Here is a 15,099-nt window from a genome sequence, read left to right as displayed (position 1 = left end):
CATTGCAAGACTGGTGATAATCTCACTCAAAATTATGTTGACAAACTCTATTGTATTTTCTACGCATATGCAGGTTATCATGTGAATTAAAGATTGAAGTTTGGACAACTAGACAAGACCTTAGGATTTAATGAAGACAATCATTATTTGAACTTATGTTGGATTATATTTACTTATTTAAATTGTTTTTCCATACTTGGATATTGTGTGTATCTTTTGAAATAAAACAATTAACTTAGAGACATTGCCATTTTTATATTATGATAGTACCTTTGAGCTGTGAACAATCAGCTTACACCCCGACATTTCTGCCTTAGGTTGGGTTTGACAAGTAGCGAGCAACTTTAGAAAGGAAATGTTTAAGTATTAGTCGCTCTAAAACTGAATATCTCCATTGTGACTTTGGCGGGGTAAATGATGATGAGGAGATTCAGATCACCATCTAAGACCAAGTGGTTCCGTAGGTAACGAAGTTCAAGCATTTAGGATCGTTTGTTCAGAGTGATGGGGAAATATATAGTGACGTGATCCACCGTGTCTAAATAGGATGGAGTAAATGGATGGTAGCTACTGGATTTTTGTTGCGACTGGAGATTCCCTACTAGTCTAAAGGGTAAATTTTATAGGGTCACAGTTAGACTTGCGATGTTATATGGAATAGATTGCTTGGCTATCAAAAGTCTACGCATAAGTTAGAGGTAGCAGAGATGGGAATGCTAAGGTGGATGTGTAGGCACAAAAGATTGGACCGAATAAGAAAATGTTGTTTTTCGAGAGAGATTAGGGGTGTTAACATATCAGATAAAATAAGAGAAGGAGATTGAGATGGTTTGGACATATGAAGAGAAGAGAGACGCCGTCTTCTGTTCGATTTGTAGAAACTATTAATATAAAGGGAATGAGGGATAGAGGATGTCCCAAATTGACTTGGACCGAGAGGATTAAGCATGATTTGCTAGATTTGCACCTTTCCGAGGACATGAGTGAGGATAGAAATTCTTGGAGACGTTGGATTAATGCTAACGACTTTTAGGTGAGAAATGTAGAGTTTGATTATAATTTTATCACAGGGGGCTTTTTCTTTACCTTATTTCGAGTGATAAATGATATATTACTATAATATCCTATTCTTAAATTAGTTTATTTTAATCGCACTATTTTTATAGTACTCTAAACACCTTTTATACCCCTTTTTTTAAAATTACCTAAAAACTTATAAGGGCATTCAAATTTGAAAAATGCGAAGTATTTTTAGTTAATCAATATAATTTAAATAAATAAATAAAAGAAACGAATACGCGAGATAACAACAAAGTTGACTTTCGAATATCAGCAGTCATGGTAGCATCTGAAGAAATGAGTTTTTTGAAATATAGTTATTGAACTCTTATTTACAATCCACAATGCCCCCAAGAAATACTTAGCTGGTTGGCGATGATAGCTATAGAGAATGGAACATTAGAGAGCATAAGAAGAGTTGATTCACCAATTTGTTATCAAGAATGCTATGAAAATTTCACAAATCCTCAATTAGCTATTAGCCTATTCAGTATGTCATAGACTCATTCTAATACCATGATTTTGCTAATTGTTATGTTTATCGTTATATTTATTTATCACTTATATGCTATGTTTGCATAACACATTTGGACCTTTAGTCCCTATATTTATTTATCACTTATATGCTATGTTTCTTTTTCAGGATGAAATGTTTGTGTTAGGTTTCTTATTCAAGAAGAAACATCAATTTGATCATAACCTTTTCATATAAGGTTTTATGTTTCTTAGCCATACAAAAATATTAATTTCACTATATCCCTTATAAAACTTTATGTTTCTTAATTATGAAGAAACACTATTCTGACTATAATCCTTTGTGAAATTTTTTGTTTCTTAATCATGAAGAAACATTACTTTAGCTATACCCTTTATATATAAAACTTTATGTTTCATAGCTACAAAGAAACATTATTTTTTCTATAACCTTGACTTATGCAAAGCTATGCTTAACTTATATTTGATCAAGTCGTTTAATAAAATAATAAAATAATAACTTAAATGGAACCCCTATCTTACACGGGACTTTGAAGTTAAATATCTAAGCTTGAACGACTCTATGTTGCGTACTGGGGCTTAAACCGTTAGAACTGCGGGGCTCGGGATCGTGACACTTACTTCGAGGTTATGTGTTTCTATGGAAAGTGTGTTTGGGATGAGATGGGACATCACCCCCGTACCCTTATTTATAGGCTGAATTTCCATTCTGTCGCGTATTGTGACGAAGATCAAAGCCTAGCTATCGCAAAGCGTGGCGGGCCTTAGGCCGCCTTAGGATATTTTAATCCGGCACGTAACGCAACGGATGTTGTGGTTCGGTCATCGCGTAGCGCGACGGTGCCTCTAGGGTTGCTTCGTCACCCTAGACCTGCCATGTGTCACCATGTGGCATGCCATGTGATTCCACGTCACATTTTAGGGTTGCTCTGTCACCCTAGACCTACTAGAGCGACACAGAGATGGGTAGATCAGTCACGTAGCACGACACCGCCCATTCTTAGGTTCCTCCCTAGTCCGTCGTGTAGCTTGATGGACTGGGGTTGTGCTCCGTCACGTAGCGATGAAAACCAAGACTCGGTTTTTTCTTGTTTTTCATGCTTGTTCACATTGTACGTGTCCGTGGCTTTGGTTTTCACTTATTTTAAGAGTATTTTGGACCCCTTTACTTTTATAACATGTCACTTTTGGATCGAAAGTTTTGAGATGTTATAAAACTCGATCACAACTTCTACTTACATATTCATAGTTGATTTTAAAGATAGAATGGAAAGAAAAACCGGTATTGATTTTCTTAAACAATGATGTGTGGGTGAAATAATGTGTTTTAAGTAAGTTATATCGTGTGTTTTATGTGTTTATATGCCTTACACACAATTACTTTGAGTGGTTTTACATTTACAGGTGAGTGGAGCTTAAAGGAGCTAAATTGGCGCATATGAGATGGAATGGAATGAAGATTTTATTGCATGGAATGATAGAGAACGTGAAGACGAAGATGTGGCCGAAAACAATGCGTAAAACAAAGCTATAACGAAGATGTTATGGGCAAAACAGTGCGAGGGGGTCTATCACCGCACGTAGGGGCGCTGATTAGGCAATTTTGGAAGAGAGGCCGCAAGTTGCGGTCTTATGAGCACAAATTGCGGCATAGTTCGTAAAAAGACGCGGATTTTAGGTTTTTGCCTCCATATATAAATATAACCTGAGGGTTACGAAAAGGGGACTTCTCCCAGCCGTTTTTGGGTATTAGGAAGCCATTTTCCACCATCCTAACACATACCAATCACCACAATCATCCATGCTTTCATCTTTCCACACCATAATCAAACTACTCAAGATGAAGATGCAAGGCTAAAGCTTTTGTGACTATCTCCGGGAGTAGGGTTGTGTTTGTAAGCAAGACTTTTTGGTATTTTGAACCTTAATATTGGATGTTTGTTTTTGCATTCAACAGTTTTTCGTAATTGAATGTTTTGTGATTTTATCAGTTAATTGGTTTGTGGTCATTAACTTTTAGGATTAGGTTCTTAGAGTCATTGACCCGTTTATCTCTAGCCATTAAATCACTCACATTTATCAAACCCTAAAACTGGTAATCAATTAGGTTATTATTCAACTAAGCCAATTGTTCGGATTAAGTTCTGATGATAAGCGAGGTCAAATATCTAGTCTTTTGATTATAGGTGTAAGCAAACGAGTTTTCCAAATAAGTTTAATCAATTGATCTTGTTGCTTCACAACTTGAAACCCGGAGTTTGGTTACTTTTCTTTTAATTGTTTTACAAATAAATCAATAATTAATCTGCTTGATATCATCTGTCCACCTAGAATAGTTAGTTACTAAGTATGGAACTTGATTAGCACTTTCCACCGATTCTCTGTGGATTCGATACCTTACTTGCCCTAGCTAGTAAAGGTAATTTTTATAAAGGTTTTTGATTGACCTTTGACATCGATCAAAATGGTGCCATTGCCGGGGAATCAACGCGCAAAGTGCTAGTTTAGTGTTTTGTTTTGTTTTTTAGTTTTATTTGTTTGATTTTACGCTTTGTATCTCGGTGTTTCAAGTGTGTAGGTAACTCACAATGATAGGGAGTCGGGTTTATGACCCATATGAGGGATTTGAGTTCATGGAAGATGCTGATCCATACCATTCAATCCCGTACTATGAACCACCTTCACACAACCCTCAAAGCTACTATGAGTCAAGTGAATATGATAGTGATGGACCGAAGACGCCAACTTTTGTAAGTTACCGAGAAGAGGTAGACTACTATTATGATGAGTACCCCCAACCAACATACGAAGAATTCCCTCAATATTATAATCATGGTGGTACTTATTAAAGGAATTATCCGCAAGATCGAAAAGATTTCTCAGGTAACAACGAAGAGTCTATGAAAGATGTTATGGATTTTCTAAAGGAGATGAAGAGAGATCAAAAAGCTAAGAATAAGGCTATAAATGAAAGGTTAGAGATTCAAGAAACGTCTAATGCTGCCCAAGATGAACTGATGAGTCAACTGCTAGAAGAGGTGGCCCAAATTAAACGAGAACGAGAGAAGTTGGCTAGTGGTGTCGTGGTGGATGATGAAGTGATAGATGAGGTTCAGGGACTTTCAAAGCACGAAGTGGAGGAAGAGGTTGTGGAGATTAATACCGTACCAACTCCATCAATTACTAATGAGCCGATGAATGTTGTGGTTGTGGATGAAGATGATGATATTAAGGGACACAATTCAGATCATTTAGGGCATGAAGTTGAAAGTTTAACCCGGTTGAAGGCATATCAACCTTTGAAGAGCATGTGATTGAAGCAGCCCAGGTGAATCCCTATTGTTCTCTTATAATAAGCACACCACTAAACAAAGTTAAGGGGGATGGTTCAAGTTCAAGGAAAAGGAAGGTGGGTTTAGAAGACCTTGAACAAAACATGATGAAATGGGCCCATATTGGTTCTACTAGCGTGTCCACCACAAGAAAGAAAGTCTGGACACAACACCTTAACTACCGAGCATACATGGGGAATTCGGTGGGAAAATGCTCGGTTTGCCCCCGATCAACATTTGATGCTTCGAAGATAAGGAACGGTTCTCGGGCTAGATGTGTTAAGTATTGGGTATATGTGGGAAAATCAAAGGTCAAGCGTGCGTTCACACTGGCCCGTATTGGTTCATTGGATATGCTGAACATGTAAGAGGAAGCAAAGCAGAGGTGTGCTAATTACCAGGCTTACTTGGGAAATTCGGCTGGTAAATGTTCCATCAAACCACCGTAATCGCCAAATCAGGTAACGGTCTGGCCGAAGACCTTAACAAAAACTTAGCGCTGACCGGGAGGCAACCCGACCTTTTATTTTGTTTTTCTTTATTTTTGTTTTTCTTTTTGCATTTTACTTTTTGTTTGTGTTTAGCAGTCATACTAAACCCTAAGTGTGGGGAAGTTCATGGTGGTCTAGTCATGGTTCGGTGGAGCATATAGTGTAACATCAAAGTTCAAGGAGTTTGGGTCAAGTTTGCAACAATACTTATCAAAGAGAGATTCGAATCAGATGCATGTGTCTCTTTCCTTCACTTTGGTTGTTAAAATTTTTAAGTTCTCGTGTACTACACTCAATTTTTAATAGTAAATTACATTGGGGTCGATGTAAAGTTTAAGTGTGGGGATGCGGGATTAGAGTTGAAAATGTGAAAAATGCTAAAAATGTCCCAAATTTAAATTTTTGCACACAATGGAAAATGATAGAAAAACTTGAACTGTTTGTTAAAAATATAATAAAATAATAATAACAAAATAAAAGTTTTAAAAATAAAATAAAAAATTTAAAAATAAAAATAAGCAAATAAATAACAATAATAATATTAATAATAATAAAATAGCAATAACACACTTAATTTGGGATGTGTCGGTAGGCTCAGCCTTTAAGAATGAAAGGACGGTTTGGTTGTTGGCTTAACTGAACTTTTAATTGCTTGATTTTAGTGGGAAACATCTTCGGGTTTTGTTTGTTTAGCTAAGCCTGTGTAAGGACTGGGATGAAAGGTCGGGCCATACTCAAGCCTTTTTGTTAGATTTGATCACCAAAAGAATTTTTTAAAAATATGAATAGACTATTGAACGATGCTTGGATAGGCTTAATGTTAGAGTATGCTAGATGGCTTGTGATATAAACATAACGAAAATACTTCTAGTTTAAGTGGTTAACGTTTCATAGGTGTATGGTTTTATAACCTTAAATCCTGTATTGATGGGATGCTCTAGGATTCGGAAACCATGGGTCATTATGCGGTATATCATCTGGGTATTCATATCTCCTAAGTGGATTTATGAATATTAAAAGAGCTCAAAGAGCAAACCCGCAGTTTGTCTGCCAACTATAAGTCATTAAACATGATCATTACGTGCTTTTAAAGTACAATTACACTACTGACTTGATTATCCACACTGTTAGTCATGTGGGGTCCCCGTGCTTGCGTCTCATTACCATTAAGAAACGAACCACACGGGACACGTCAAATGTAAGCCCTACAGATGAATTCGTGCATACTCACCCATGGAGATGGACTTTGGGGTGCTGCTTGATAACGGGGGTATACCATGTAGTGGGGGCTATTTGCTAGTTAGTAACATAATTGTACCTTAATCGTATCTAATGGCCATTCTGGTAGACTTTAATGCTTAAGTTTAGGTTTGGGTCGATAAAATATCCATGAATGTTTTAGCTATTACATATGGGCTTAAAAGGGTACACATGGTTGTGGATAATTTTGATCATCTAACTCTAAGGTTTAAGTCAAGTTGGGGTGGTCTTGCTCGGTAAAACCATAATTAGCATGGTAAGGCGGCTTCAGGGCTTTAATGTGTGGGTCCCGCTTAATCATATAAACTAATGAATTTGTCACACGTTAATTGTCCCGGTAAGTATTAGGGCATGGGTTTAAGTGGATAGCAATATCGGCAATCGCGATTTTTGTGTTATCTGTTAACTGTTAATAACAAAATAAATTGAGTATTTCGTAAAAACAGTTTTTGGTTTTGATTCCGTTGTAAATATTTTTCTGGACGAAAAAGGACAAGTGTGGGAATGTGATGTGTGGGTGAAATAATGTGTTTTAAGTAAGTTATACCGTGTGTTTTATGTGTATATATTCCTTGGACACGATTACTTTGAGTGGTTTTACATTTACATGTGAGTGGAGCTTAAAGGAGCTTAAGGGAGCTAAATTAGCGCATATGAGATGGAATGGAAATGAAGATTTTATTGCATGGAATGATAGAGAATTTGAAGACGAAGATGTGGCCGAAAACAGTGCGTAAAACGGAGCTATAACGAAGAAGTTATGGCGAGGGGGTCTATCACCGCAAGCAGGGGCGCTGATCAGGCAATTTTGGAAGAGAGGCCGCAAGTTGCGATCTTATGAGCACAAATTGCGGCCTAGTTCGTAAAAAGACACGGATTTTAGATTTTTGCCTCCATATATAAATATAACCTGAGGGTTACGAAAAGGGGACTTCTCTCAGCCGTTTTTGGGTATTAGGAAGCCATTTTTCACCATCCTAACACCTACCAATCACCACAATCATCCATGCTTTCATCTTTCCACACCATAATCAAACTATTCAAGATGAAGAAGCAAGGCTAAAGCTTTTGTGACCATCTCCAGGAGTAAGGTTGTGTTTGTAAGCAAGACTTTTTGGTAATTTGAACCTTAATATTGGATGTTTGTTTTTGCATTCAACAGTTTTTCGTAATTGAATGTTTTGTGATTTTATCAGTTAATTGGTTTGTGGTCATCAGCTTTTAGGATTAGGTTCTTAGAGTCATTGACCCGTTTATCTCTAGCCATTAAATCACTTACATTTATCAAACCCTAAAACTGGTAATCAATTAGGTTATTATTCAACTAAGCCAATTGTTTAGATTAATTATTGATGATAAGCGAGGTCAAAATCTAGTCTTTTGATTATAGGTGTAAGCAAACGAGTTTTCCAAATAAGTTTAATCAATTGATCTAGTTGTTTCATAACCTGAAACCCGGAGTTTGGTTACTTTTCTTTTAATTGTTTTACAACTAAATCAATAATTAATCTGCTTGATATCGTCTGTCCACCTAGAATAGTTAGTTACTAAGTATTGAACTTGATTAGCACTTTCCACCGATTCTCTGTGGATTCGACACCTTACTTGCCCTAGCTAGGTAAAGGTAGTTTTTATAAATGTTTTTGATTGACCTTTCGACATCGATCAAACTATCTCATGAACCCTATTGATATCAAATAATTGGATTTTTACCTAACACGAGCTTGAGTGAAAGAGAGATAATACATATGTCCGAGGTGGTTGTCTTTTATAAAAAGAAACAAATATGGTAGAGAAAATGAATTTTAATATATAAAAAAGATACATGTTTATTTAGCCCAATCTTAAAAGAAATTTGTAAGCGTAAAAAATAAAAATTTTCTTATAAAACTATTATATTTATCTAGTTAAAACTTGTAACTAAAAAAAGTATTATTTTCTTTGTATCAATAACAAAGTATGATTTGTAATAGGTAAATGCCAAGTGAGATTAAAATGGACATTAATTTCCACATACTCTCTCTCAAACTAGTATTTCCTTTTTCCTTTTGTTTTTCATTTCTTATTTTCTCCCCTTTCTTCTTTTTCTTCCTTCACGTCCACAGAATAAAATCTCTCTCTCCCTCTCTCTTTCTCTCTCTCCAAGTGTCATTTTCTCATATATAATTCACAAGAGAGAGGCAATCCATGAACTCATTCATACCTGGTCATTTCTCTTCTCTCTCTCCCTCTCAATTTCAAATTAGTGCAATCCCATCACCACTGATGGCAAAGTCCAGTCTAAAGAAGTCTTGATTCAACAACATAAAAGCTTCTCTCATCATACTCCATATCCTACAACTTTATCTAACAATTATTAAGCCCATCCCTCATCCACTATATAACAACCATTCTTATATAAGCTACAACAAACAACCAAAAAATCAAGAACTAGAGAGAGACATTTGAAAGTGTAATGGAGCTTTTCCAAGCACAACCAGACTTATCCCTCCAGATAAGCCCACCAAACACCAAACCCACTTCAAAAACTTGGACAACATCAACAAAAACTGATCATAATCAAGATCAAGATTTGGATTTAAGGCATTTATGGAAGAAGGCTATGAACTCACCTGAACCATTTATTGGGCTCACCTCACCCCACCCAACACAATATTCCATCAATCCAAACCTAACCCATCAAAATACTAATCTCACCAACCAAAACCACCATCTAGGGTTATTGAGACCCATAAGAGGGGTTCCGGTTTATTACAATAATATTATTATCAACCCTAATAACCAACATAATCGGTCTTTGGTACTAGATTCTTCTTGTACTGTTTCTCCAACTAACACTTCACCTTCTTCTCTAGCCCATGTCAATAACATTCCCCAATCAAGATTCTTGTCAGCGAGGTTTTCGGGTAAGCGAAACATGCGAACTCCAAGGATGCGGTGGACCACAAATCTTCATGCTCGGTTTGTTCATGCTGTTGAGCTCTTGGGTGGTCATGAAAGTATGTTTAAACAATAATTCTATAACCTAATTAATTAATTAATTATTCTTTTGCATTTTATTTATTGATGGCAATTTTCTTGTAATGAGTTTAGGAGCAACACCCAAGTCAGTTCTTGAGCTTATGGATGTTAAAGATATCACTTTAGCTCATGTGAAATCTCACTTGCAGGTAAACACATATTCTCATTTCTCAAATTATTTCGAAATAATAAATTTTGACATTTAATTGAAGTTAATGAAGATTCTTGTATTCTTCAAAGTTTTATCAAGATTCATTACTTGTGCAGCGTATGATCAATCAATAAATATATATATATATATATATATATATATATATATATATATATATGTGTGTGTGTGTGTGTGTGTGTGTAATACGCATAAAAAGTTCATCAAGAAGAGTATTTTTGAGTTATCATATAATTATATAATTGGCTTAAAGCTTACAAATTTCTATGCTTGTTTACCTGCAAACAGTATTTCTAATTCTTGGCACCTGTTTTTCTCCTGCTATTACTGTAGACCTCATGACCTTCTCCATAGCTATACATTTTTTCAAGCTTTTCCCTCAAAAGTTAGGAGGCTATAATTTTTTAATTTTTTTAATTAAAATAAAATTTCACAAAACCTGATTTTCGTTATCAATTTTTGGTTGTTATTAAGAGACATAATTACTAGACATTCACTCACTAAAATGTTTTTTTTTATTAGCATATATACTAAGTTAAATAGTTGCATATTCTAATATGCCTCACAAGATCTTACTTGATTCTGTTTAATAATATATATATTTGGTTATTAATTAGTAAACTTATTATTAGAGGAATTTATTTTGAAACCAAAGATAACACCTTCCTTATCGTACAAGACAGACAACAAAGACCAGGAAATTGAAAACACAGACACATAACCCAAGTTGAGACAAGATTACACACAATCCATGGTTCCATGGTGTGGTCTTAATTTCTGTTAATGACATATATTATAATAATAGTACTCTCCCTTTTTCAGAACTTAATATTTAAAAAGGTACAGAAAACGCCATCATTCATCAATGATATATATGTGTAGATGGAAATGGATACCTAAAATAAATTGTGGTTTCATAACTGTAGTTAACCATGGTTGAGTCAAGTTAGCCTGATGACTTTCATCTGTATGGGCATGCACCATAAATATAAGCAGTTTCTGTGCATGCTCACGTACATATGTGGTCATTACCTCATACTTAATTTGGACTCATCCCTGCTTTTTAACAAAAAAACCTGTATCATGTTCGAGATAGTCATTACTATTCAATCAGTGAATTAAAGTGCCATCAAAATATACGTGTGATTTACGTGAATACTTATAAAAATTTTAACATTTAGAATTATTTACTTAATAAGTTTAGTCCTTTTAGTTTTTTTAATGATGCAGACTGCTTATATGACAAAGAAAATACCCAAATGTTTTTTGCCACAAAAAGTCCATGCCATAAAAAAAATTGTCTCTAAACATATGGGATCGTTGGAGGAAAATACATTCAAAGTTGGAGCGCGTTGCCTTTTAATATTTACAGAGTTGGGATTAATCTTGCTCAATATGTCAAAATTGGGATTATTAAAATTCAAAAATTCATTTGTGTGTGTGTGCACTCATGTGTGTAATTCTTATTATTTTCTTTTGGATTGCAATAATTTCTGTTTTTTTTTAATTCATTTAAATGCTTAAAGCATAGATCTTATTTCTTCATAAAATGAGAAGAAAAGAGAGAAACCGTATTATAAATATAAGTGTTATCAGAGATTAATTCTATTTTGTTTTTCAGATGTATAGAACTATTAAAACAACTGATCATAGAGCAGCATCATCTTCAGGTTAATCACTAGCTTTCATTTGACTTTCATTTTCAATTACTTAAATTCAAAAGGATGGTGTCTAACCTATAACTTTGGGGCGATCAGATGGACATGGAAATGGTTCCTCACGAGATGTTTGTGATGATATCTTGCTCGACATTCGAAGAGGAAGTCCTAAGGGTCATCTCGAAAAAGATCATCATTACGGACTTTGGAGTAATTCATCAAGGTTACCACTATATCTTTCATTTCACTTACACACAAGCAACTACTTTGTCTAATCACTAAGAGAAGTACATTAGTAAAATGAACACCTCCACTGACACAAATTATTAGAGTCATAATGCCCTTTATGTTAATTTCTTATTAGAGGTTATACTTATGATTCTTAATAAAGTTGAATATTACTCAAGGGTAACAATGTTCATAGTTGTTTGAATGGTATATATTCAAGAATGATCTTACTTAAGTTAATTTGTTATTAGTTATGTTTGCACTAAATGGACGTATCATCTTGGTGATTTAGAACTCATATAGAAATAAGTAGCAGCGTCCATTTTTTGGTAACCGTAATGACAACCCTACGAACTAACCGGATTAAGTAAATTGCATCTTGAGTGAGACAAATGGCCTTCTAAGAGGTTTAAGGCAGGAAAGCACTGCATCACTTCTTTAAGGTTGATATGATAGAGGTGTCTTTCAATACATATCGTAGATGGAAATCAGGGTTTAGCATAAGATTACAGCAATTTACTTAATATGGAGAAAGAATATGTTAACAACTACCTTTAGCAAACTAAGCCAAAGATGAACATATCTCTTTCCCATTGATTTTGTGGGCTCACATGATCATTTTAAGTGGGACCCACTACTTGTTAAACTTGATGTCAAAGCAGAGACCTTTAGGTGAAGAATGAAGACCCATTTTACTTGAGAAACTTTTGTGCGCTAAATTCCCTCTCCTTGAAACTTAAGTGTACTTTCATTCTGTTTTTATCTGTGTGTATATATGTTTTCCATTTTTACCCCTACTCTTTCATCTTGTATCATGTCATGGGTAATGGCATTGCACATGGGATGATTTTGACTTTATCTTAAGACAGTGAGATGTTTTCTTTACAGCATCCAAACACATAAACTAATTCAAACCTTCATATCATCGTCACATCATATTCTAAACTTTTTACCAAAAAACCACACTTTTCCTTCACCCATAAACCAATCTAAACCCGATTAAAATATAATAAATATGTATATATATGTGCATATATATATGATTTGGGTGTAGTGGTTGTGGCGGGACCACTACAAACCCACCTCTCAAACGTTTGAGAATGCAAACCAAACCTAACACAAACGTTTGTCTCTACCCATAAACCAATCCAAACCATATGCCATGTCACCAAAAACCAATGAGTGGAGATGCTCCTATATGAGTTTGCCTTTTCTCTTCTTTCCTCCCTTCTGCATGGGCTTCCCACTGATTGGAAATATTCCCTTCTCATTGTACTGGTCTTTAATTTGTAGCAAGGAAGCTTGGTTCCATGGCAAACACGAAGATTCTCAAGTAAATATACCATCTCTAAAGGTAAATCTTATATATTGTGCTCTTTTTGTTTTATAGTTAATTTTATTGATATTTTTTAAAGATTTGATGACATTTTCCTTTCACCACTTTTGATAGCATTCTATAATGCTCTAGCTTTATTTAACAAGAATATTATCTCGTGTGGGAAAAAAGGAGTAGAAAAGATGAAAGCTTTTAAAAGACTAGTCAAGCTATCCAAATATATATATATATATATATATATATATATATATATATATATATATATATATATATATATTAAGGCTTAATAATTCTTTTTTTTTTCTGAGTTATGGGAATTAAGGATAAAAGCAGATAAAAGAACACACTTTAAAGCGTGCAACATCTCCGAACCGTTAAAGTGACCACTATTATAAGGATAGTAGAGTACATATGTATGTGCACTAATCAATGTTTTAAAAACCGGTTTTTTACTCGTACCGGACTGGGCTAAAAAATGGTACAACCGGTTGAACCGGGTTATACCGGGAGGTTCAACCAGTTGAACATTTTACCTTATAATTTCCTATAAATACAACTTTAACTTCAAAAATAACCCAAAAGTAAATGATTTCATAACAAAAAATAATCCAAAAGTTAATCCATATTAAAAAAATAATGCAAAAGCACACAATATAAAAAAAAATAAACAATCCTAAAGTATACACATTTGAATATTAATTGTTGGGTTAAAATTAATTTTGATAAAATATGGGCCGCAAATATCAAAAATTTCTTGGACATAAAACCGGTTTGTCGGTAAAAACCGGTATTTTAGAAAAAAACCGCCAGTATGATATTCTAGCAAACCGGACAAAAATACCGGGCTCAAAATACCGGCCTACTGTGTGAAATACGGTTTAACCGGTTCAACCGGCCGGTTTGAACCAGTTTTTAAAACACTGGCACTAATGCACAAACACTACAAAACATAGGGTTTTCAGCACATGCCATACCCATTAGAAACCCCGTAGGGGAAACGGGTTCAGATGGTAATACTCTATCAGATAACATGATGGATTGCGGACTAAATTTAACAAGTGATCACCAATAGATTGCTGTGTCACCAATAAATTACTGAAAAGTAGGTACTCAGACTTAAAGAGACGTCATTGATAATTTTAAAATTGCAAAACACTTATAAGTGTGATCAAGTCGTTTGCCTTTTCATCACTTAAATTATAGGAGTGAGAATTTATATAATTTTCCAATGAAAAAGGAAAACATAATCTCTAATACCAGTAAGCTATTGAAATTTGTGTCTAGTATATGTTGAAGGTGGAATGCCTTGAAATATATGTTGCTTTGCGCATTACGTAAATCTATTCCATAATTAAGTTTATGTAATTTATAATTTAATAGAGTACTGCCTAGCTCTAGCTTGCAAAAGCATGCCTTTTCCTCTTTTATTGATATATAATCTTCATAATTAAGTTGATGTATAATTTTCTTTCAGGAAGAAACAAATAGAAAGGGCGCAAACTATGAGAGATTACAAGATGTGATCTCATCAAATCCTTTCCCCATGAATCTAGAGTTCACTTTAGGAAGACCACATTGACATGATGCATGTTGGCGTTTGTGATGATCATGATGATGATAACTATGATTATGATGTTCTACATATAGATTGTACTATTCATTTCAATATCCTTATGTTTTTGAATGGCTTCTAGTGAAAAAGATTTAGGTCCCCACTATGAAATCAGAAAAAGGAAAAGAAAAGTGAAAGAGAGAACTAAAGACGGAACCAACAAAAGGGGGGAGGTTTTGAAAAGCATGTCCTTCCTATCAAATTTGTGATCATTATTTTCATATATATATATATATATATAATATACAATACAATAATCCCTTACCATACAATAAGTGCGTCACTTTCTGCACCCTTAATTTAAAAAAGACACGTAAAACCCTAAATCCCAAATACCCCCTCAATCTGCCACTATCGTCGATCCACCACACAGGAATCCACAAGCCATCTCCACTGCCGCCATTCCGTCACTTGCCTTCATCAACACTCCTTCGTCAA

At 34.7% G+C, this 15,099-nt stretch overlaps 1 protein-coding gene across 1 annotated transcript; it reads left to right on the top strand.

The window, feature by feature from the left end:
- The first annotated feature begins 9,062 nt into the window (after window positions 1–9,062).
- LOC143631573 (putative transcription factor KAN2) lies at window positions 9,063–14,825 on the top strand. Its single transcript, XM_077100295.1, has 6 exons — window positions 9,063–9,636; window positions 9,731–9,807; window positions 11,449–11,497; window positions 11,585–11,708; window positions 13,007–13,067; window positions 14,524–14,825. Exons 1-6 carry the CDS (start codon window positions 9,093–9,095, stop codon window positions 14,626–14,628), a joined length of 960 nt encoding a protein of 319 aa, XP_076956410.1. The 5' UTR covers window positions 9,063–9,092; the 3' UTR covers window positions 14,629–14,825.
- Window positions 14,826–15,099: the final 274 nt, after the last annotated feature.

The sequence above is a fragment of the Bidens hawaiensis genome, unplaced genomic scaffold (genome assembly GCF_021521415.1).
Source record: "Bidens hawaiensis isolate Kalapana, Puna unplaced genomic scaffold, B.hawaiensis_p1.1 tig00006109_1, whole genome shotgun sequence".
Lineage (NCBI taxonomy): Eukaryota > Viridiplantae > Streptophyta > Magnoliopsida > Asterales > Asteraceae > Bidens > Bidens hawaiensis.
Note: the sequence above shows the minus strand (reverse complement) of the source record. Positions and strands in the feature narration are given on the sequence as shown.